This window comes from Oncorhynchus tshawytscha, linkage group LG02 (assembly GCF_018296145.1).
Source record: "Oncorhynchus tshawytscha isolate Ot180627B linkage group LG02, Otsh_v2.0, whole genome shotgun sequence".
Taxonomy (NCBI): domain Eukaryota; kingdom Metazoa; phylum Chordata; class Actinopteri; order Salmoniformes; family Salmonidae; genus Oncorhynchus; species Oncorhynchus tshawytscha.
The window spans coordinates 19,050,012-19,073,109 of record NC_056430.1 but is presented as its reverse complement, the minus strand read 5'-3'; the positions used below and the strand labels follow the sequence as shown (position 1 = coordinate 19,073,109).

Below are 23,098 nucleotides of genomic sequence, written 5' to 3'. Positions count from 1 at the left end.
ATAGCGGTCAATTAAACACTCACAAAGTCTCTCTTGTTTTCAACGAAGAGCTGTCTTTCACAGATATGCATTCAGTGTTTTGTCTGGTCTCAACAGCTTCCATGCTGTATCTCTCTGCCACTCTGTTCACCAAATCTCTACCTCCTTGACACATATCTTAACCCTGCATCTAAGAAATCAAAGTCCAAGGGAAGAAGGGGTGAATAAGAGTGTATACATCCCATCTGTGAAATGGTTTAAAGGCACAATCTATAAGGCTTTCTGCTGTTGAAGATAAATACCCATTGATTTTTTTATGAATGTAATTTATACAGCACATGACTTATGAGCTTAGTACTTAGCTGTTTCTATGAATGTGAGATAAGCTTGGGTTTCCCCTGCCCCATCCCTCAACTGACCAAACAAGCTGGCAGTTGCAGGCCGTTTAAAATTCAGATTGGTCCTAAAAATGATTTAATAGTCACCTGTATGCATTTCGTCCTTTGTGGCTCAGTTGGTAGAGCATGGTTATTGCAATGCCAGGGTTGTGGGTTCGATTCCCACGGGGACAAGTATGAGAAATGTATGCACGCTCTACTGTAAGTTACTCTGGATAAGAGCGTCTGCTAAATGACTAAAATGGAAATAGTTCGCATTTACTTTTTTTTCTACCCCAACAACAGTATAACATTACTGTTCTTATGATCACTATGTACAGACCACAACTTCAGCATAAAGTATTTAAAGAATGTGTCACGTCTGCTCCTGCTCCTCCCCTACGGTGTACGCCGTCGCCAGAGTACTAACCACCGGTCCTGGGATTCATCATTACGCACACCTGGCACTCATCATTATGCGCACCACACCTGGACTCCATTACCTTCATCATTTCCTCCCCTTTATACACTGCTCAAAAAAATAAAGGGAACATTAAAATAACACATCCTAGATCTGAATGAATGAAATATTCTTATTAAATACTTTTTTCTTTACATAGTTGAATGTGCTGACATCAAAATCACACAAAAATTATCAATGGAAATCAAATTTATCAACCGATGGAGGTCTGGATTTGGAGTCACACTCAAAATTAAAGTGGAAAACCACACTACAGGCTTATCCAACTTTGATGTAATGTCCTTAAAACAAGTCAAAATGAGGCTCAGTAGTGTGTGTGGCCTCCATGTGCCTGTATGACCTCCCTACAACGCCTGGGCATGCTCCTGATGAGATGGCGGATGGTCTCCTGAGGGATCTCCTCCCAGACCTGGACTAAAGCATCCACCAACTCCTGGACAGTCTGTGGTGCAACGTGGCGTTGGCGGATGGAGCGAGACATGATGTCCCAGATGTGCTCAATTGGATTCAGGTCTGGGGAACGGGCGGCCAGTCCATAGCATCAATGCCTTCCTCTTGCAGGAACTGCTGACACACCCCAGCCACATGAGGTCTAGCATTGTCTTGCATTAGGAGGAACCCAGGGCCAAACGCACCAGTCTCACAAGGGGTCTGAGGATCTCATCTCGGTACCTAATGGCAGTCAGGCTAACTCTGGCGAGCACATGGAGGCCCCCAAAGAAGTGCCACCACACACCATGGCTGACCCACCGCCAAACCGGTCATGCTGGAGGATGTTGCAGGCAGCAGAACGTTCTCCACGGCGTCTCCAGACTCTGTCACGTCTGTCACATGTGCTCAGTGTGAACCTGCTTTCATCTGTGAAGAGCACAGGGCGTCAGTGGCGAATTTGCCAATCTTGGTGTTCTCTGGCAAATGCCAAACGTCCTGCACGGTGTTGGGCTGTAAGCACAACCCCCACCTGTGGACGTCGGGCCCTCATACCACCCTCATGGAGTCTGTTTCTGACCGTTTGAGCAGACACATGCACATTTGTGGCCTGCTGGAGGTCATTTTGCAGGGCTCTGGCAGTGCTCCTCCTGCTTCTCCTTGCATAAAGGCGGAGATAGCGGTCCTGCTGCTGGGTTGTCTGGTTGACTGGTTTCTGGTCCAGTTTTACGCTCTAGACTGCATGGCACCAGGGCACCCTAATGTCAAATGTTCATGGAAATACAAGATTAGTGGCAGCCTGATGCATGTGAACACTTATGTCTCAAGTTAGGATAAGACCTCAGAGTATCCCATTTTAGGCAAAGGGGCTATCATCCAGACAACAGACAGTTTTAACATAGAGCAAGAAAGGGTCTGCAGGTCAATAGTAGGGCTATGATACCCTACAAGGATTTCTGAAATAAACATAATAGTTACATTGTCTCTCTGATTAAAAGAATGTGAGTGGTAATGTATAGCAAACTATACTTTAAATGACTTTAGTTGGAGAATAACATTTGTTCAATGCAGTTTGATAAATAGTCAAGAGTTTTTCCTCAGCAGTGTGTGTACAAGTAGTTATACAGGGGCCAAGGGATCATGGCAGCCAGTGGCTATAGCCATCAATGTAAGCCCATGTGCTCTCTGCAAGTAGGTGATAAACCTCCGTCTCGCGAAGAGGCTATAAATAAAAGAGGGGTAAAGTCGCTGTGGGGAGATGAGGAATACTGCTCTTCTTCACGTATGTGTCTTAACCCAAAGGTTTGGCTAAAGGAAAAGGCCACAAAATGAGGGCGGAACAAAGACGTCCTCTACTATGTTAGCACAAAGAGATCTTTCTCTGGGTTATTATCGGTGAAGGTTCTGCCAGGCCGTAGGGCACTTCCCCTGCATGTGCTTCACCTCTCTATCTCTATCAGGAAGGCCGTTCCTCCACTCCAAGTCACGGTTTCCAGTAATCCCAACAAAGGCATGATACTGTTTAGGAGGGAATGGTAGACCTTTACGTTAGTTAGAGCGGCTATTGACATCGCTTTATCTCGTGTGAGGATCCTCATAAATTTGGACTCACAGCTGCGCAGTTCCTTCACCATCTTGTTCACCTCCCATCCGTGGAAGGGTTCACAGAGTTGGCACTATTAGCACAGTCATTTTGCATACTTCTCTAGTCAATTAAATGAGTATGTAGTTGGGAGACATCGATGGGGAAATATGCATGTTCAGACCAGCAGTTTAGTGTGTTGTAATGACTGGGCTTCTATCCTCATCTCTTTTTTTCAGACAGAAAAACACTTTGACCCATTCAGAACAATGTTTGTCTCTTTGACATAATGGTGTACAGCGCTGAACAGCTTAGTAAACAGAAGTTCCTAAATTAGAAAGGACATTCTATGTTAAAGATATTGAGCTCCATTTTTCTTTTCAAGGGTTATTTCCAAGAATTACGTCTCGACTAGTGCAGCATATGGTGTGCATGGCTCGAAGGGCATGCAGAACTTAAAGATCAATGCAGCTGTTTTTATCTCAATGTCAAATCATTTCTGGGTGACAACTAAGCACCTTACAGTGATTGTTCAAAATAAAAAAATAGCTTCTTAGCAAAGAGCAATTTCTCAAGCAACACATTTGCTATGACTGTCTAGGAGTGGTTGGAGTGGGGAGGGGAATACCGAAAACCAGCTGTTATTGGCAGAGAGGTTTGGAACTCTCTTATTCTATTCTATTATATGCTATTGGAATTATCTTTTTTATTATATTCTATTGGAACTCTAATTCTTATTCTATTCTATTGGAACTCTCTTTCTTATTCTATTCTATTGGAACTCTCTTTCTTATTCTATTCTATTGGAACTCTCTTTCTTATTCTATTCTATTGGAACTCTCTTTCTTATTCTATTCTATTGGAACTCTCTTTCTTATTCTATTCTATTGGAACTCTCTTTCTTATTCTATTCTATTCTATTGGAACTCTCTTTCTTATTCTATTCTATTCTATTGGAACTCTCTTTCTTATTCTATTCTATTGGAACTCTTTCTTATTCTAGTCTATGCTATTAGAACTCTCTTTCTTATTCTAGTCTATGCTATTAGAACTCTCTTTCTTATTCTATTCTATGCTATTCTATTGGAACTCTCTTTCTTATTTCCTATTAGATCATTTTGCACCTGATGATAACACCAGGCAGGCCAAAACTCCATCCTACCAAAATGTCAGGTGCCCTTTTTAAACAGCTCTTACACTAAAAGGGCATTATTATCATGTTTACAAATTCACAATATTATTACAACCTGTGGAAATATATACAGTGGGGCAAAAAAGTATTTAGTCAGCCACCAATTGTGCAAGTTCTCCCACTTAAAAAGATGAGAGAGGCCTGTAATTTTCATCATAGGTACACTTCAACTATGACAGACAAAATGAGGAAAGAAAATCCAGAAAATCACATTGTAGGATTTTTAATGAATTTATTTGTCAAATTATGGTGGAAAATAAGTATTTGGTCACCTACAAACAAGCAAGATTTCTGGCTCTCACAGACCTGTAACTTCTTCTTTAAGAGGCTCCTCTGTCTTTCACTCGTTACCTGTATTAATGGCACCTGTTTGAACTTGTTATCAGTATAAAAGACACCTGTCCACAACCTCAAACAGTCACACTTCAAACTCCACTATGACCAAGACCAAAGAGCTGTCAAAGGACACCAGAAACAAAATTGTAGACCTGTACCAGGCTGGGAAGACTGAATCTGCAATAGGTAAGCAGCTTGGTTTGAAGAAATCAACTGTGGGAGCAATTATTAGGAAATGGAAGACATACAAGACCACTGATAATCTCCCTCGATCTGGGGCTCCACGCAAGATCTCACCCCGTGGGGTCAAAATGATCACAAGAACGGTGAGCAAAAATCCCAGAACCACACGGGGGGACCTAGTGAATGACCTGCCGAGAGCTGGGACCAAAGTAACAAAGCCTTCCATCAGTAACACACTACGCCGCCAGGGATTCAAATCCTGCAGTGCCAGACGTGTCCCCCTGCTTAAGCCAGTACATGTCCAGGCCCGTCTGAAGTTTGCTAGAGAGGATTTGGATGATCCAGAAGAAGATTGGGAGAATGTCATATGGTCAGATGAAACCAAAATATAACTTTTTGGTAAAAACTCAACTCGTCGTGTTTGGAGGACAAAGAATGCTGAGTTGCATCCAAAGAACACCATAACTACTGTGAAGCATGGGGGTGGAAACATCATGCTTTGGGGCTGTTTTTCTGCAAAGGGACCAGGACGACTGATCCGTGTAAAGGAAAGAATGAATGGGGCCATGTATCGTGAGATTTTGAGTGAAAACGTCCTTCCATCAGCAAGGGTATTGAAGATGAAACGTGGCTGGGTCTTTCAGCATGACAATGATCCCAAACACACCGCCCGGGCAACGAAGGACTGGCTTCGTAAGAAGCATTTCAAGGTCCTGGAGTGGCCTAGTCAGTCTCCAGATCTCAACCCCATAGAAAATCTTTGGAGGGAGTTGAAAGTCAGTGTTGCCCAGCAACAGCCCCAAAACATCACTGCTCTAGAGGAGATCTGCATGGAGGAATGGGCCAAAATACCAGCAACAGTGTGTGAAAACCTTGTGAAGACTTACAGAAAACGTTTGACCTCTGTCATTGCCAACAAAGGGTATATAACAAATTATTGAGATAAACTTTTGTTATTGACCAAATACTTATTTTCCACCATAATTTGCAAATAAATTCATTCAAAATCCTACAATGTGATTTTCTGGATTTTTTTCTCTCTCATTTTGTCTGTCATAGTTGAAGTGTACCTATGATGGAAATTACAGGACTCTCATCTTTTTAAGTGGGAGAACTTGCACAATTGGTGGCTGACTAAATACTTTTTTGCCCCACTGTATAAAACACCAGAAGATCACACTTTGGACTGCACTGGGCCTTTAACAAACTTGTACAATGGTTAAATAAACCTGGAACAAACATATTATTGTGGTTTTTCGGATATATCCAAGGGCCACAATGTATAAAGGACGATAAAGACAGATTAATTTCTGTATAGTGCTACTGGTCAAGCATGTGCCTTGTGGAGTCTTTCTAAGTTGTATTTATGTTTTGCTAAGGGTTCCTTCTTCATTCTCAGTATACACAGTCTTTGTCAGGTAGATCTGATTGGTCAGTGGTGAGGGTGTGGTGTTAGCCTTTATTTAACTAAGGCAATAGACACTGATATGTGCACAGTCTGCACACACATGTATCTATATTCTGTGTGATATTTTAAATAAGTACATTCAAGCAAAACAATACTTTAATGTACGACAACTTGATTACTATGACCTGTGTGAAAGCATGTATGTATAGGCATCCACTGTATGTGCTTAAGGGTGCAAGGAGTGGCAACATAATATACTGTTGACAGGTAGCTAGAGAAGAACTAAATCTAATTACTAATAGTAATGTGGAGAGAGAGAGCGAGAGAGAGAGAGATGTGTGCAACATAACACGTGTTGGCTCCAGGCATGACGCCTGCTGTATAACTCTAAATTACTGTCCTGTAATAATGGGCCAGCTTTGTTAGAATAGAATGGTCAGATGTGAGCTCAACATTTATGATAATAGATTTTCGAGGAAAGGGTGTTTCTAATGAAGATTTTTGGAACGATTTGTAGATTAATTGTTTTGATTTATTTTTATTCTACAATTTTTGGTTGCATATTCCTCTATACTAAAAATGAATAGTTCTATAAATTAGCTAATATTTTCTTTGTTTTTTGCATAGTGGAAATCCCAGTGGGCATATAGACTCACACTTTGCTCATAGCTTCTATACACATGCAGAGAAAGGCCAAAACCAGTCAAAACCAATGATCTTTCCATAGAATGGTGTAAGAGTGAGAATATGCTGTGTATATGAATCTTAACTGATTCATTTATATACAGTACAGTTGCCCCTTGTGTTAGATACAACTACTTATATTGTCTTTATTTATTTATATTTGACATGGTTTTGGAACCATGAATGGCCATGTGTCTTCTGAAAATCAGATATAACAAATGTCACCAAGCAGTGTTGAACTTTATTAGCATACAGGCCTAGTGATCTGGATCAACTATTGAACATTGGCATAGATTAATGTTAATGTTAATGTTCCTAATTACACAGTTATATTTGTTTCTGGTAATGTCATATTCCAGAGGTTTCAAGCCAGTAGTGATTTCATTATTGTGCCATGCCTGTGGCACATTTTTTGTATTTTTAACCCTAGTGGCCTCTTAAGTGGCAGACTAAGTAGGAACTGGCTATGACTTAGTTGACTAGTGGATCCTGGCACACCATTTGCGAACCACTCAGACTAGTGCTTAAATACTTAACACCAAAAGTTGGTAGGGGGATGGACAATCTGTTTAAAAATGCTGCTACATTTTGGGATTTATCTTTTCATATGCTCTGTTTGTAATGGAACAGTGGTGTCAATTGTATTCCGTGTTCTCAGAACAAATTATGTTTTATACTAGATGAGCGGAACTAAAGATGAAACGTTAGTTAGCCGTGAGCGAGTTTCAGTTTGGAGACTAGTAACCCACCAGCAGAAAGGGTCCTTTGTGAGACAGAGATGTTGACGTCAAATGAACCCTGTGAAGACATAAATTCTCAGTTTAACTAGAACAACACAACACAGGGAGGATGAGCCCTGGTATCCTCCCCCTGTCTCCTAACTTACATAACTCATGAGGGGTTTTCCTTTAATAAGTTCAACTGACCAAGTCTGTCCTCTTATTTTCATGTTAGCCCTGTGTCCACACAGTTGACTGACCAGAACAAGGGAATATCTGATACATACTATCATACAAATTACAATATGTTGGAGATGCTTGAATACAGCCATTACCAGGTGAGATGTGCTACTGAACTGTTTTTTTGGTTTGGTTTTCTATCAGGATGCAGTATTACTATATTTATAGTATATTACAATACTATGTTCGTTCTGAGAATTCAAATAATATAACATAAATGTTCACTAATCAATGACAATGTCCTAAGTGTGTTGTATAATTGACTGTCATTGAGTAATATAAATAAAGAGGCATATAACTGGAGGCGCTGATTGAAATGATTCCGTCCATTGTTTCTGATTGTGTCACATCCATGTGTGTTGATCTTCGGGCATGCATTCTAGTCTGAAAACCAACCCACACAATGTCAAAGATCTTTATTGTGAGACAACATTTTACAAAGCCACATTTCAGTGGATAGCTATGCGTTTCCATAGGATAAGATGACTACCTCAATACTGACATTGAATAAAACTGACTTCTGAAAAATGTTAATCGCCTTCCATGTCTCTCCTTTTCCCCCACCAAGGTACAGACACATCTGGAGAACCCCACCAAGTACCACATCCAGCAGGCCCAGAGGAAGCAGGTGAGGCAGTACCTGTCCACAACCCTTGGGGGTAAGCCTGGCAGCCAGGCCGGAAGCCTGCAGTGCCCCAGCCAGCCCCCGGAGCACGGGATGCCCCCCGGCCCAGGCAGCAGTGCCCCCAACAGCCCCATGGCCCTGCTGACCCTCAGCTCCAACTGCGAGAAGGAGGTAGGCATAACAGAGATGCCACAGAGATCCAATGTACCATTCACCCTGGTTTCTCATTTGGATTTCACCGTGGATTTATAACTAACTTTATGAAAATGGCAAACTGATTACAAAATACATGTAGATTTCTGGTACATCATTCAATGTTGTTTATCAGAACATTATTTTAATACAAATCTGGTACTACTATATAGGTTGGTTTCGAATGTGTTTTCCATCATTATTACAGATGGATGATGTCATCGATGACATTATTAGCTTGGAAACAAGTTATAATGAGGATATTTTTGGACTTATGGACCCAGGACTCCAGGTTACTAATACAGTAAGTTGACATCCTTTACAATTTAAACAACTTTTCAAGTGATGAGTGCAATAGCTACAGGCCCTACAGCACATTTACTGAATAGGAACTACAGCTTTTTATGCTATAGAATATAAATATCATTGCAATCATTGAATGTTCTGTTCATTTCCTCAGCTCCCTGTATCTGGTAACCTTCTGGACATGTATGGAAATCAAGGGCTTCCCACAAATGGACTTGCCATCAGTAACTCCTGCCCTGGTAGCTTATCCAACATCAAAAGGGAATTCTCAGGTTAATGTTTTTTGTCTACCGGGTATAACACATTATAACACCCTCAGCAAAGCAGCTCCATGTTAATAATTTCAACCCTTTCAAATTAAAAAATATTTAAAGATGTTTATATTCAATTTGTGTAACCATTGTGGTGATATACTAACAGTTAAAGAAGCAAAGATGCACAAATATTGTGTACAATTTGTAAAATGCATAAATATACTGTTAGCTATACATTCAATTGATCAAATAATTTACCAATACTTCAGCTCCTGGCATGATGCACGTACTGGACAATACTGGATCCTATGGCCAGTTTGACAACTACCAAAGGCCCGAGGGCTTTCCAGTTGGTACGTTGTCACTAGATTTTCAGATTTTTAAGCCATTGTCATTTGAGTTATTTTAATACATTTATGAAACTATTTTCATGGCAGCTCACTAATGTACCTGAACTAAAATGCCAATGGGAATTCATAATAATCTACCTCAGATTGGATAATTTGTGTATGATATATGAAATGCAGCATTAATGGCCTCTGTGAAGTATTTTGTGCATATTGAAAAATATAACACAATATGGATCTATATACTGTCTCAGTAAAATTGTAGCAAAGATAGCTAACATGAATGGTATTTAGCCAGAAATGGGTTGTAATCATCTTGAGTATGTATGGAATAGGACACCTTCTTTTGTCACTCAAAAGTGTTTCCCTTCCGCCCAAAAGCTGAGGTTCGAGCGATGGCCAAGGAGAGACAAAAAAAGGACAACCACAACTTAAGTGAGTTTCCATGGCAAAGAGGAGTAGTCAGTTATTTGGGATACATTGATATTTTTCAAGAGTTGATTTGCAGATCCTCATGATACTTTAACTGATTCCTAATTTTTGTCTCTTCACCCTGTAGTTGAACGAAGGAGAAGGTTCAACATCAACGATCGAATCAAAGAGCTTGGAACCCTGATTCCTAAGTCTAATGATCCGTAAGTAGCACAGTTTATACCACTTTTGGATATTCATCTTTTTTATCTACCAAAAATCTCTGGCTGCTTCCGGATGGCATAAAGGTTCATGTAGTTTAAGGATCTGCTTAGTTGCTACATGTACACTACATGTATGCACTGACTGTTGTCTCCCGCGGTCCCAAGGGACATGCGCTGGAATAAGGGCACCATTCTGAAGGCCTCAGTGGACTACATCAGGAAGCTGCAGAGGGAGCAGCAGAGAGCCAAGGAGGTAGAGCTTAGACAGAGAAGGCTGGAGCATGCCAACCGCCATCTGATGCTGCGCATACAGGTACGCCATTCCAGAGGGAGCCAGTGGGCATGGTACAGGGGCGCCTTGAGGGAAAACCTTTGTACTTCTGTACTTTAATACTCTTTGGAATGTGTACTTTAATACTCTTCGTGGGTTAATGTGTTTTCTGTGTGTGTTTTTGTGTAGGAGTTGGAGATGCAGGCGCGGGCTCATGGTCTTGCAATTCTGCCGTCGTCTTCCCTCTGCTCCTCTGAGCTGATAGCCCGAGCCATCAAGCAGGAGCCCATCTTAGGAGACTGTCCCTCAGACCTGTACCAGCAGCCAGGTCCCGACATGTCCCCTCCCACCACACTGGACCTCAACAGCGGTACCATCCACTTTAACGACAGCCCTGTGGATGCAGGTGACCCAGGGGCATATGGCTCCAGCAAAGCATCCACTAAACTGAAGGACATTCTAATGGACAACACCCTGTCGCCCATATCATCCAATGACCCCCTTCTGTCCTCAGCTTCCCCAGACACCTCCAACAGCAGCAGCAGGCGTAGCAGCAGCTCAAGCATGGAGGAGAATGATCATGGTTGTTAGCACTGCCCACAAGCTCAAATCACACTGACATTTTATAAAGTAACATTGTTATTACTGGATCCAACGCTAGGTGCTGCTATGGCCTATTCCTTGAGATAAAGACAGTGGGATTTTCCCTCCCATTGTGTTCAGAAGTTTTGTCTTTTGTTTTTGTTTGTTTTACAATATTGTGTCTCTTTCTGGAATCAAATGTGGTTGTTCAGATTAGGCTACCCTACCTAAGGTGACTGCTGAGATTTCACTGTACTGTAGCGTTCAATTTTCATGTGAATTATTTGACAGGAAGTGCACAATAACATGGCAATAATGTATTTTATGTGTAATATTTGGATATTTTTTTCACATCATGACCATTTGTTGAATTAGTTTAAAACATTTGTTTTGTGAGATATCATAGAGAAATATATATTTAGTTGAGTACTTAACTGATAATAACATTTCACCAAGATTTTAAGATGAGATAAGACACATTTTTACCCTTAAATTTAGAAGCAATGGTTTGAAACCTACAATATTATTTGCGACTAGAAACAATTTTCAGGAACAATGAATACAATTTGAATGAATACAACCTGTTGATGAATTTTGTTTCCGACGTGGTGATGTCTAAAGTGAAGATATTTGTACAAAACAACACTGTAAATATACATATTTTGTGATTTTTTTTTTTGAAGTAGGCCTTTAATTAAGTATTAAATTGAAAGTGAATTCATTTTATTTTTATTCCCTTGGCTATCTCAACCATATCATTTAGATCGTTGCTCTTACCCCATAGAAAGTTGTAATGCACATGAAGATAATATTTTGTCCAGGTCAAACCAATGACACATATTTAGCTCAGAAGGAGCACCTGCGACCATTGTTTTTGAATGTCAGACTGCTGAATTACTATCCCTAATATAACTTTATGATGACTAATATCAATTCCTAATATAACTTTCCATAAGACCACTACATGGTCCTCTGTGTATTTCGTATTTTATTAGGATCCCTATTAGCTACTGCTAAAGCGGCAACTACTCTTCCTGGGATCCACACAAAACATGACATAATACATTTTTTATATTTTTTTATACATAACATAGGCTAACACTTTTTGCTAAACTCCGCTGACTGGAATATAGCAACCTTGTTTTGCTAAACTCCTCTGATGTGAATATAGCACCTCAGCTAACCTGTATCGCCGTTAACAGGCTGAGATTTTGTGTAACGCCTTACAGTACCACCCATGAAGGGTTTAGCTGAGGTATTGTGCCAGGCTTTGGACCTGCTCATGAACAAGGTTACTGTGAATCAGATGGAGTTGTTCGGCTCCTACTCATATAGAAATGAACCAGGATCAGATGAAGTTGTTAGGCTCCTACTTATATCAAATTAACCATGATCAGATGGGAGTTTTAACTAAGGTCCTTGGATTCTGCTGTGGCTTTCAACTCAGCCACTGTGATCAGAATTAACAGACGTGATCTCAGCAACCTTGAATCGTGTAGTTTCCTCCCTCTAAAGTTTCAACTTGATGGTTTCCAACTTAGCAACTTGTCTAACATTTCCACCTTCATTCCCCCACACCAGATTCATACTCAGCAGCGTCCACCAGTACACACTTTATACACTTAAACCCAACATTCCATACATCAATAATACTTTGCTCTACTGAGGCAGGCCCTGATAACGTAATGTCACTGCACCAATGTTCTTTAAACAACCTGAGAGATTCTCACAACCTCAGTTAGTCAGTGAGCTGAGCAGAGTATCATATCATGCAGAGCATGACCGAAGTCCTTAATCTACTGGCTTTGTTTACATTATTTAAGCAGGACCTGATATCCTAATGCCAAGGGTACATCTTATCTTTAACTTGAACCCAAACACCAGATGTGCTCAGGAGGGAGATGCTACAAGCTATTTAGGTCAGAGGTCTTATTCCGTGATTCACTGTAAAAGATAGCCCTTTAGTAAATACTGTTGGTAATGTAACCCAACACGTCATATTTAATTTAGTTTTAGTCATTTCTATGTCTATTAAGATAGTCCCCCCCAATTAAAAAAAATATAATAAATAAATACTTTTTGTGTCCGAAATCTGGCTTGCCTACTACTTACGTACTTTCAAGACAACTGGGAACTCGGGAAAAAACAAGGTCAAATCATGTCAGAAAGTAGGAGCTCTAGAAAGATGCCCTCAACAAAGATTTTTCCGGGTCGGAGCTCGGTTTTTTTTGCGAGTTCCCAGTTGTCTTGAACGCACTGAAGTCAGAAGCCTGAGATTTCCGAGTTCTGATGGTTGTTTTGAACAATGAATTTAACTGCATAATGTGTGCTAATTGTACTATGTACTACAGTTGAAGTCGGAAGTTTACATACACCTAAGCCAAATTCATTAAAACTCAGTTTTTCACAATTCCTGACATTTAATCCTAGTAAAATTTCCCTGTCTTAGGTCAGTTAGGATCACACTTTATTTTAAGAATGTGAAATGTCAGAATAATAGTAGACAGAATTATTTATTTCAGCTTTTGTTTCTTTCATTACATTCCCAGTAGGTCAGAAGTTTACATACACTCAATTAGTATTTGGTAGCATTGCCTTTAAATTGTTCAACTTGGGTCAAACATTTCGGGTAGCCTTCCACACAAAAAAATGGGTGAATTTTGGCCCATTCCTCCTGACAGAGCTGGTGTAACTGAGTCAGGTTTGTAGGCCTCCTTGCTTGCACACACTTTTTCGGTTCTGCCAACAAATTTTCTATAGGATTGAGGTCAGGGCTTTGTGATGGCCACTCCAATACCATGACTTTGTTGTCCTGAAGCCATTTTGCCACAACTTTGGAAGTATGCTTGGGGTCATTGTCCATTGGGAAGACCCATTTGCGACCAAGTTTTAACTTCCTGACAGATGTCTTGAGATGTTGCTTCAATATATCCACATCATTTTGCTCCCTCATGATGCCATCTATTTTGTGAAGTGCACCAGTCTCTCCTGCAGCAAAGCACCCCCACAACACAATGCAAATAGTCCGGGTAGCCATTTGATTACCTGTTCAGGAGTCTTATGGCTTGGGGGTAGTCCTAGACTTGGCACTCCGGACCCGTCTTTGACCATTTTTAGGGCCTTCCTCTAACACCGCCTGGTGTAGAGGTCCTGGATGGCAGGCAGCTTAGCCCCAGTGAAGTACTGGGCCGTACGCACTACCCTCTGTACCTCTGTGCCTTGCGGTCAGAGGCAGAGCAATTGCCGTACCAGGCAGTGATGCTCTCGATGTTGCAGCTATAGAACCTTTTGAGGATCTCAGGACCCATGCCAAATCTTTTTCATTTCCTGAGGGGGAATAGGCTTTGTCGTGCCCTCTTCACGACTGTCTTGGTGTGTTTGGACCATTCTAGTTTGTTGTTGATGTGGACACCAAGGAACTTGAAGCTCTCAACCTGCTCCCCGTCGATGAGAATGGGGTCATGCTCGGTCCTCCTTTTCCTGTAGTCCACAATCATCTCCTTAGTCTTGGTTACGTTGAGGGATAGGTTGTTATTTTGGCACCACCCGGCCAGGTCTCTGACCTCCTACCTATAGGCTGTCTCGTCGTTGTCAGTGATCAGGCCTACCACTGTTGTGTTGTCTGCAAACTTAATGATAGTGTTGGAGTCGTGCCTGGCCATGCAGTCATGGGTGAACAGGGAGTACAGGAGGGGACTGAGCACGCACCACTGTGGAGCTCCAGTGTTGAGGATCAGCGTGGCAGATGTGTTGCTACCTACCCTCACCACCTGGGGGCGGCCCGTCAGGAAGTCCAGTGGCAGCTTGTGGCTGTGCTTCCCTTTGTAGTCTGTAATAGTCTGCAAGCTCTGCCACATAAGACGAGCGTCGGAGCCAGTGTAGTATGATTCAATCTTAGCCCTGTATTGACGCTTTGCCTGTTTGATGGTTCATCGCAGGGTATAGCAGGATTTCTTCTAAGCTTCCGAGTCCCGCACCTTGAAAGCGGCAGCTCTACCCTTTAGCTCAGTGTGAATGTTGCCTGTAATCCATGGCTTCTGGTTGGGGTATGTACGTACAGTCACTGTGGGGACAACGTCCTCGGTGCACTTATTGATAAAGCCAGTGACTGATGTGGTGTACTCCTCAATGCCATTGGAAGAATCCCGGAACATGTTCCAGTCTGTGATAGCAAAACAGTCCTGTAGTTTAGCATCTGCTTCATCTGACCACTTTTTTATAGACCGAGTCACTGGTGCTTCCTGCTTTAATTTTTGCTTGCAAGCAGGAATCAGGAGGATAGAGTTGTGGTCAGATTTACCAAATGGAGAGCGAGGGAGAGCTTTGTACGCGTCTCTGTGTGGAGTACAGGTGATCTAGATTTGTTTTTCCCTCTGGTTGCACATTTAACATGTTGATAGAAATTTGGTAGAACTGTTTTAAGTTTCCCTGCACTAAAGTCTCCGGCCACTAGAAGCGCCGCCTCTGGGTGAGTGTTTTCCTGTTTGTTTATTTCCTTATACAGCTGACTGAGTGCGGTCTTAGTGCGGCATCTGTCTGTGGTGGTAAATAATCAGCCACGAAAAGTATAGCCAAAAACTCTCTAGGCAAGTAGTGTGGCCTGCAATTTATCACAATATACTCTACTTCAGGCAAGCAAAATCTAGAGGCTTCCTTAGGTTTCGTGCACCAGCTGTTGTTTACAAATATGCACAGATATATCACTAGCCCCCCCATTTTACCGGAGTGTGCTGTTCTGTCTTGTCGGTGCAGCGTATACCCCGCTAGCTGAATAACCATGTCGTCATTCAAATAAAATTTGATTTGATTTGATTTGATTTGATTTGTCATTCAGCCACGATTCCGTGAAACATTGGATATTAAAGTTTTTGATGTCCCGTTGGTAGGATATTTGTTATGGTACCTAGTCTAATTTATTGTCCAATGATTGCACATTGGCGAGCTTCACATACAGTATGAACCGAAAAGGATAGTCTGTAGCCTTACTCAGTGACATTTCGTGCTCTTGTTTTGGGCTAACATCAGCTAAGTATCTAGCATTTGGAACAACGTATTTTGGAGGAAACTTGAGTATACCCTAAGCCTACGCATGTATCAATTGAAGAGTCACCTGAAGCTTGAGAGGAATGGGAGATGCAGTAGACTGAAAAGAGAAATAAAACTACTTCCTAATCATGGCCTCTAAAATGGCCATAAGGCCTCCCAGGCAGTCACCTTCTTCTTGCGCCTCCACATCTGGACCCTTCTGGGAAGGAGACAAGCCCACTCTGCACCTTGGGAGGATGAGCAGATGATGATCGGTGGGGTGATGGAGTGGAAAGCCCTGCATTGCCTCATCCATCACAGTATACCACTTCCAGGCTGAGGCCTCTCCTACCTCCGTGCTGACTCCGGTGGGGGGAGCGTTCAACTCCTGGAAAATATGGAAAAGGATAGCGTTCAGCGTCAAACATACTACTTTTTTTCTCTCCTTTATTTATCTTGGCAAATCACTTAAGAACAAATTCTTATTTACAATGACGGCCTACCAAAAGGCCTCCTACGGGGACGGGGGCTGGGATTAAAATAACAAATAAAATAAAAATATAGGACAAAACACACATCACGACAAGACACCACAACACTACATAAAGAGAGACCTAAGACAACAACATCGCATGGCAGCAACGCATAACAACACAGCATGGTAGCAACTAGAGGTCGACCGATTAATCGGAATGGCAGATTAATTAGGGCCGATTTCAAGTTTTCATAACAATCGGAAATCTGTATTTTTGGACACTGATTTGGCCGATTTTTTTTTTTACACCTTTTTTAACTAGGCAAGTCAGTTAAGAACACATTCTTATTTTCAATGACGGCCTAGGAACGGTGGGTTAACTGCCTTGATCAGGGGCAGAACAACAGATTTTTACCTTGTCAGCTCGGGGATTCAATCTTGCAACCGTACGGTTAACTAGTCCAACGCTCTAACCACCTGCTTTACATTGCACTCCATGAAGAGCCTGCCTGTTACACGAATGCAGTAAGAAGCGCCAAGGTAAGTTGCTAGCTAGCATTAAACTTGTCTTATAAAAAACTATCTATCTGTCACGATAGTCGTAAGGAACGGACCAAAATGCAGCGTGGTATGTGTTCATGATGATTTTTTAATAAAAGAAAGCACTGAACACTGAATACAAACTATACAAAACAATAAACGAATAACGACCGTGAAGCTTATAATGACAACTGTGCTGACACAAGCAACTAACATAGACATTCACCCACAAACAAACAGTGAAACCCAGGCTACCTAACTATGATTCTCAATCATAGACAACTAATGACACCTGCCTCTGATTGAGAACCATACTAGGCCGAAACATAGAAATCCCTAAATCATAGAAAAAGAAACAGACTGCCCACCCCAACTCACGCCCTGACCATACTAAATAACGACAAAACAAAGGAAATAAAGGTCAGAACGTGACACTATCACTCAATCAATCATAATCACTAGTTAACTACACATGGTTGATGATATTACTAGTTTATCTAGCGTGTCCTGCGTTGCATATAATCGATGCGGTGCACATTCGCGAAAAAGGACTGTCATTGCTCCAAAGTGTACCTAACCATAAACATCCATGCCTTTCTTAAAATCAATACACAAGTATATATTTTTAAACCTGCATATTTAGTTAATATTGCCTGCTAACATGAATTTTATTTTGCCTAGGGAAAATGTGTCCCTTCTCTTGCAACAGAGTCAGGGTATATGCAGCAGTTTGGGCCGCCTGGCTCGTTGCGAACTGTGAAGACTGTTTCTTCATAACAAAGTCAACAACCTTCGGCAAACGGAGGATGATTTAACAAAAGCGCATTTACTAAAAAAGCACAATCGTTGCACGACTGTACCTAACCATAAACATCAATGCATTTCTTAACATCAATACACAGAAGTATATATTATTAAACCTGCATATTTAGCTAAAAAATCCAGGTTTGCAGGCAATATTAACCAGGTGAAATTGTGTCACTTCTCTTCCGTTCAGTGCACAGAGAGTCAGGGTATATGCAACAGTTTGGGCCGCCTGGCTCTTTGCGAACTAATTTGCCAGAATTTTACGTAATTATGACATAACATTGAAGGTTGTGCAATGTAACAGGAATATTTAGACTTATGGATGCCACCCGTTAGATAAAATACGGAAGGGTTCCGTATTTCACTGAAAGAATAAACGTTTTGTTTTCGAGATGATAGTTTCCGGATTCGACCATATTAATGACCTAAGGCTCGTATTTCTGTGTGTTATGTTATAATTAAGTCTATGATTTGATAGAGCAGTCTGACTGAGTGATGGTAGGCACCAGCAGGCTCGTAAGCATTCATTCAAACAAGCACTTTCGTGCGTTTTGCCAACAGCTCTTCGAAATGCTTCAAGCATTGCACTGTTTATGACGGAAGCTATACTGTTACACTGGCAATACTAAAGTTCCTATAAGAACATCCAATAGTCAAAGGTATATGAAATACAAATCGTATAGAGAGAAATAGTCCTATAATTCCTATAATAACTACAACCTAAACTTCTTACCTGGGAATATTGAAGACTCATGTTAAAAGGAACCACCAGCTTTCATATGTCCTCATGTTCTGAGCAAGGAACTTAAACGTTAGCTTTCTTACATGGCACATATTGCACTTTTACTTTCTTCTCCAACACTTTGTTTTTGCATTATTTAAACCAAATTGAACATGTTTCATTATTTATTTGAGGCTAAATTGATTTTATTGATGTATTATATTAAGTTAAAATAAGTGTTCATTCAGTATGTTGTAATTGTCATTATTACAAATAAATGTTAAAAATCGGCCGATTAATCAGTATCGGCTTTTTTTGGTCCTCCAATAATCGGTATCGGTATCGCCGTTGAAAAATCATAATCGGTCGACCTCTAGTAGCAACACAACATGTTAACATGGTAGCAGCACAACATGGCAGCAGCACAACATGGCAGCAGCACAACATGGTAGTAGCACAAAACATGGTTCAAACATTATTGGGCACATACAACAGCACAAATGGCAAGAAGGTAGAGACAACAATAATACATCATGTGAAGCAGCCACAGCTGTCAGTAAGAGTTTCCATGATTGAGACTTTGAATGAAGTGATGGAGATAAAAAGGTCCAGTTTGAGTGTTTGTTGCAGCTCGTTCCAGTCGGTAGCTGCAGCCAACTGAAAAGAGGAGCGACCCAGGGATGTTTGTGCTTTGGGGACCTTTAACAGAATGTGACTGGCAGAATGGTTGTTGTATGTGGAGGATGAGGGCTGCAGTAGGTATCTCAGATAGGGGGGAGTGAGGCCTAAGAGGGTCTTATAAATAAGCATCAACCAGTGGGTCTTGCGATGGGTATACAGAGATGACCCGTTTACAGATGAGTATAGAGTGCAGTGATGTGTCCTTTAAGGATCATTGGTGGCAAATCTGATGGCCGAATGGTAAAGAGCATCTAGCCGCTCGAGAGCACCCATATCTGCAGATCTATAGACTAAGTCTCTATAATCTAGCATGGGTAGGATGGTCATTTGAATCAGGATTAGTTTGGCAGCTGGGGTGAAAGAGGAGTGATTACAATAATAGCCTGCAGATTTTATGTGTGCTGAGAGAAGGACAGTGTACTGTCTTGTCATACTCTCAAGTACTTGTATGAGGTGACTACCTTAAGCTCTAAACCCTCAAGAGGTAGTAATCACACCAGTGGGGAGAGGGGCATTCTTCTTACCAAAACCACACAACCTTTGTTTTGGAGGTGTTCAGAACAAGGTTAAGGGCAGAAAAAGCTTGTTGGACACTAAGAATGCTTTGTTGTAGAGCGTTTACCACAAAATCTGGGGAGGGGCCAGCTGAATATAAGACTGCATATAAATGGATGAGAGCTCCCTACTGCCTGAGCTATGTTGTTGATGTAAATTGAGAAGAGTGTGGGACCTATGATCTAACCTTGGGGTACTCCCTTGGTGACAGGCAATGGCTGATACAAGTCAATAAAATCAGTAGCACATTTCTTAGAATCAAGAGCAATGGTGACATCATTTAGGACCTTTAAGGTTGCAGTGACACATCCATAACCCGCGCGGAAACCAGATTACATACCAGAGAGAATACTATAGACATCAAGAAAGGCAGTCAGTTGATTATTGACAAGTTTTTCCAACACTTTTGATAAAACAGGGAAAAATATAAATTTGCCTATAACAGTTCGGATCAGCTTTATCTCCCCCTTTAAATAAATGACGCACCATGGCTGCCTTCCAAGCAATGGGAACCTCCCCAGAGAGGAGAGACAGGTTAAAAAGGTCATCACTTGGCAATGATAGGGACAGCAACCTTAAAGAAGAAAGGGTCTAAACCATCTTACCTAGATGTTTTTTTGGGGTCAAGTTTAAGGAGCTCCTTTAGCACCTCGGACTCAGTGACCGCCTGCAGGGGAAACTTTGTAGCGGGTTAGGGGAATAAGGTGGAGGAGCATCGGGGCTAGTCGCATTAGAAGGGGTGGGAGATTAGGAAATGTTAAGACGGGCAAGGAGGCATGGCTGAGTCAAATAGGAATCCTGACTTAATGAAGTGGTGATTAAAGAGCTCAGCCATGTGCTCCTTGTTAGTAACAACCACATCATCAACATTAAGGGACATGGGCAGCTGTGAGGTTTTATTCTCCAGGTCTTTAACTGTTTTCCAGAACTTCTTGGGGTTAGACCCACAGAGAGGGAACTGCTCCTTAAAGTAACTCACTTTGGCCTTCCGGATAGCCTGAGAGCACTTATTTCTCATTTGCCTGACCGAGAGCCAGTATGCCAAGCCTTCCACCAAATGCAATTCTTGAGGTAGAGTAACTTGAGGTGGGTACATGTAAAGCCCTGTAAGAGGTATTATGACAATTGCAGTACTTTTCTCTGGAATAGCTGCACCTTTCTAACATATCTTCACACATATGTAACAGTACAGCTTCCATCCCTCTCCTCACCCCAACCTAGGCTCAAACCAGGGACCCTCTGCACACATCTACAACTGCCTCCCATGAAGCATCGTTAACCATCTCTCCACAAAAGCCGCGGGAACAACTACTTCAAGGTCTCAGAGCGAGTGACGTCCCTGATTGAAACGCTATTATCGCGCACCCCGCTAACTAATGGTCCGGTGAAGGATAGGATATCGATGGGAACGTGTTGTTGCTCTCAGAGAAAAGGGGACCTTTATTAGCAGCACATCAATAAATGTAATGATATTGCAGGTGACAGCTGCCCCTCCAGCTCAAACTCATTCACGGAGATCATGAAAATACATAAGAAGTACAACATTAACCACAACGTGAGCAAAGTAGAGTTGTGTGAACTGTACCTAGACTGCCACATACCTTATGAAATTGGTATGCCAAGGTGAAACAGTTACAAATGCAGCTTACCATTACTTTCACCATAACATGCTATGTGCAATGAAACAAGCTTGCTAGCTAACTAGTCTAATGTTAAATATGAAGTTGTCGCTCAACAGAAAGTAACCCTGTAGCTAACGTTACTGTTCAAACAGTTATAACTTACAGTCCTACTAAAGCATGTAGCTAGCTAAAGGCACAGAAGGCAGCAGGCTGCTGAAAATCTGTTTTCAAAGATGCACGATGAAATAGTCGTGAACATTTTAAACGGAACAAAAACTACTTACATTTGAACACCACCGTAGAAGCTTCACTATTCGCAATATTACACGTTGTTTTGTTGTTTTCTAGAAGAGATCTAGGTATCAAAACTCGCAGCCCCCCTCCTCCAATGCAAATTCTACTAGATTAAATGCCAAAATTAGTATAACATCAAGGCATTTAAAGCATGCTCGATTTTTTAAAATTCACATACTATAAAACATTATATTTCCTCATACTGAGAATACGTCATGCGTGATTACATTTTTTTTAAACAAAATATTGGGTTATTTCGGTAGAGCATCCCCATATTCCCACAGACCATATGTTTGACACGCCTACCCCATACTGATTTGTATCCGTGGAGCTCTGAACAATTATTTTTTTATGTTTTTATTTCACCTTTATTTAACCAGGTAGGCTAGTAGAGAACAAGTTCTCATTTGCAACTGCGACCTGGCCAAGATAAAGCAAAGCAGTGTGACACAGACAACAACACAGGGTTACACATGGAGTAAACAATAAACAAGCCAATAAAACAGTAGAAAAAGAAAGAAAGTCTATATACAGTGTGTGCAAAAGGCATGAGGAGGTAGGCAATAAATAGGCCATTGGATCAAATATTTACAGTTAGCAGATAATTAATTTAGCAGATTAACACTGGAGTGATAAATGACCATATAATGATGTGCTAGTAGATATACTAGTGTGCAAAAGAGCAGAAAAGTAAATCAAATAAAAACAGTATGGGGATGAGGTAGGTAGATTGGGTGGGCAATTTACAGATGGACTATGTACAGCTGCAGCGATTAGTTAGCTGCTCAGATAGCTGATGTTTAAAGTTGGTGAGGGAAATAAAAGTCTCCAACTTCAGCGATTTTTGCAATTCGTTCCAGTCACTGGCAGCAGAGAACTGTAAGGATAGGCGGCCAAATGAGGTGTCGGCTTTGGGGATGATCAGTGAGATATACCTGCTGGAACGTGTGCTACGGGTGGGTGTTGTTAAAGTGACCAGTGAAGTGACCAGGCGGAGCTTTACCTAGCATAGATTTAGGTGCCTTTAATTTCAGAAAGATTAGTGGTTGTTTCAGGGTGTTTGTTTTCACACCAACGTAGTCCCTTTCAGACAATTTTTGTGAACACAGTGTGGTTCACTTAAATTGTTGTGCAGTGTGAACACTCCCAAGGAACTCAGCACCCTCAAAAGAGCATTTCGAGAGGTGGTCTGAGTTCGGTTCACTTGAATTCCATGGTCCATGGTCCAGTTCTCTTTTTAAGGGCAATGTGAACACAAAGCTCCCCAGGTTTGCTTGTCATTACTCCCGCACCACACACTAGACTACTGCAACACCATAAACCCTCTCACATTGGTGCCACAAAAGAGAGGATATGATAATCTGCAGGGAAAAACATTGTTTTTGGATAGTCCTATTGATTAGCGATTGTCAATGATGCACAGAAATTCCAAAATATGTTTTTAGTTCAGATTATTTGTTTGCAACATGTGATCTATAGGCTAAAAATGTTTCATAAACTGTTTATTCGATTGTGGGGTTTGAATAGTGTGAGAGGACGCCAACATAGGGTACAAA

General features: G+C 41.4%; 1 protein-coding gene across 2 annotated transcripts in view; it reads left to right on the top strand.

Moving 5' to 3' along the window:
* LOC112220207 (microphthalmia-associated transcription factor-like) overlaps positions 1 to 11,782 on the top strand; it is a 44,173-nt gene extending 32,391 nt beyond the window's left edge. The window contains exons 1-9 of one of the 2 annotated variants that reach the window (XM_024381926.2): positions 5,676 to 7,708; positions 8,179 to 8,406; positions 8,636 to 8,731; positions 8,888 to 9,005; positions 9,257 to 9,340; positions 9,716 to 9,769; positions 9,894 to 9,969; positions 10,135 to 10,282; positions 10,430 to 11,782. In XM_024381926.2, the coding sequence (XP_024237694.1) occupies positions 7,676 to 7,708; positions 8,179 to 8,406; positions 8,636 to 8,731; positions 8,888 to 9,005; positions 9,257 to 9,340; positions 9,716 to 9,769; positions 9,894 to 9,969; positions 10,135 to 10,282; positions 10,430 to 10,831 (1,239 nt within the window). In that variant the 5' untranslated portion in view covers positions 5,676 to 7,675 and the 3' untranslated portion in view covers positions 10,832 to 11,782. Of the gene's footprint in view, positions 1 to 5,675; positions 7,709 to 8,178; positions 8,407 to 8,635; positions 8,732 to 8,887; positions 9,006 to 9,256; positions 9,341 to 9,715; positions 9,770 to 9,893; positions 9,970 to 10,134; positions 10,283 to 10,429 lie in introns of those variants that run through there. The other variant, XM_024381915.2, reaches the window with a different exon arrangement.
* The last annotated feature ends 11,316 nt before the right edge of the window (positions 11,783 to 23,098 follow it).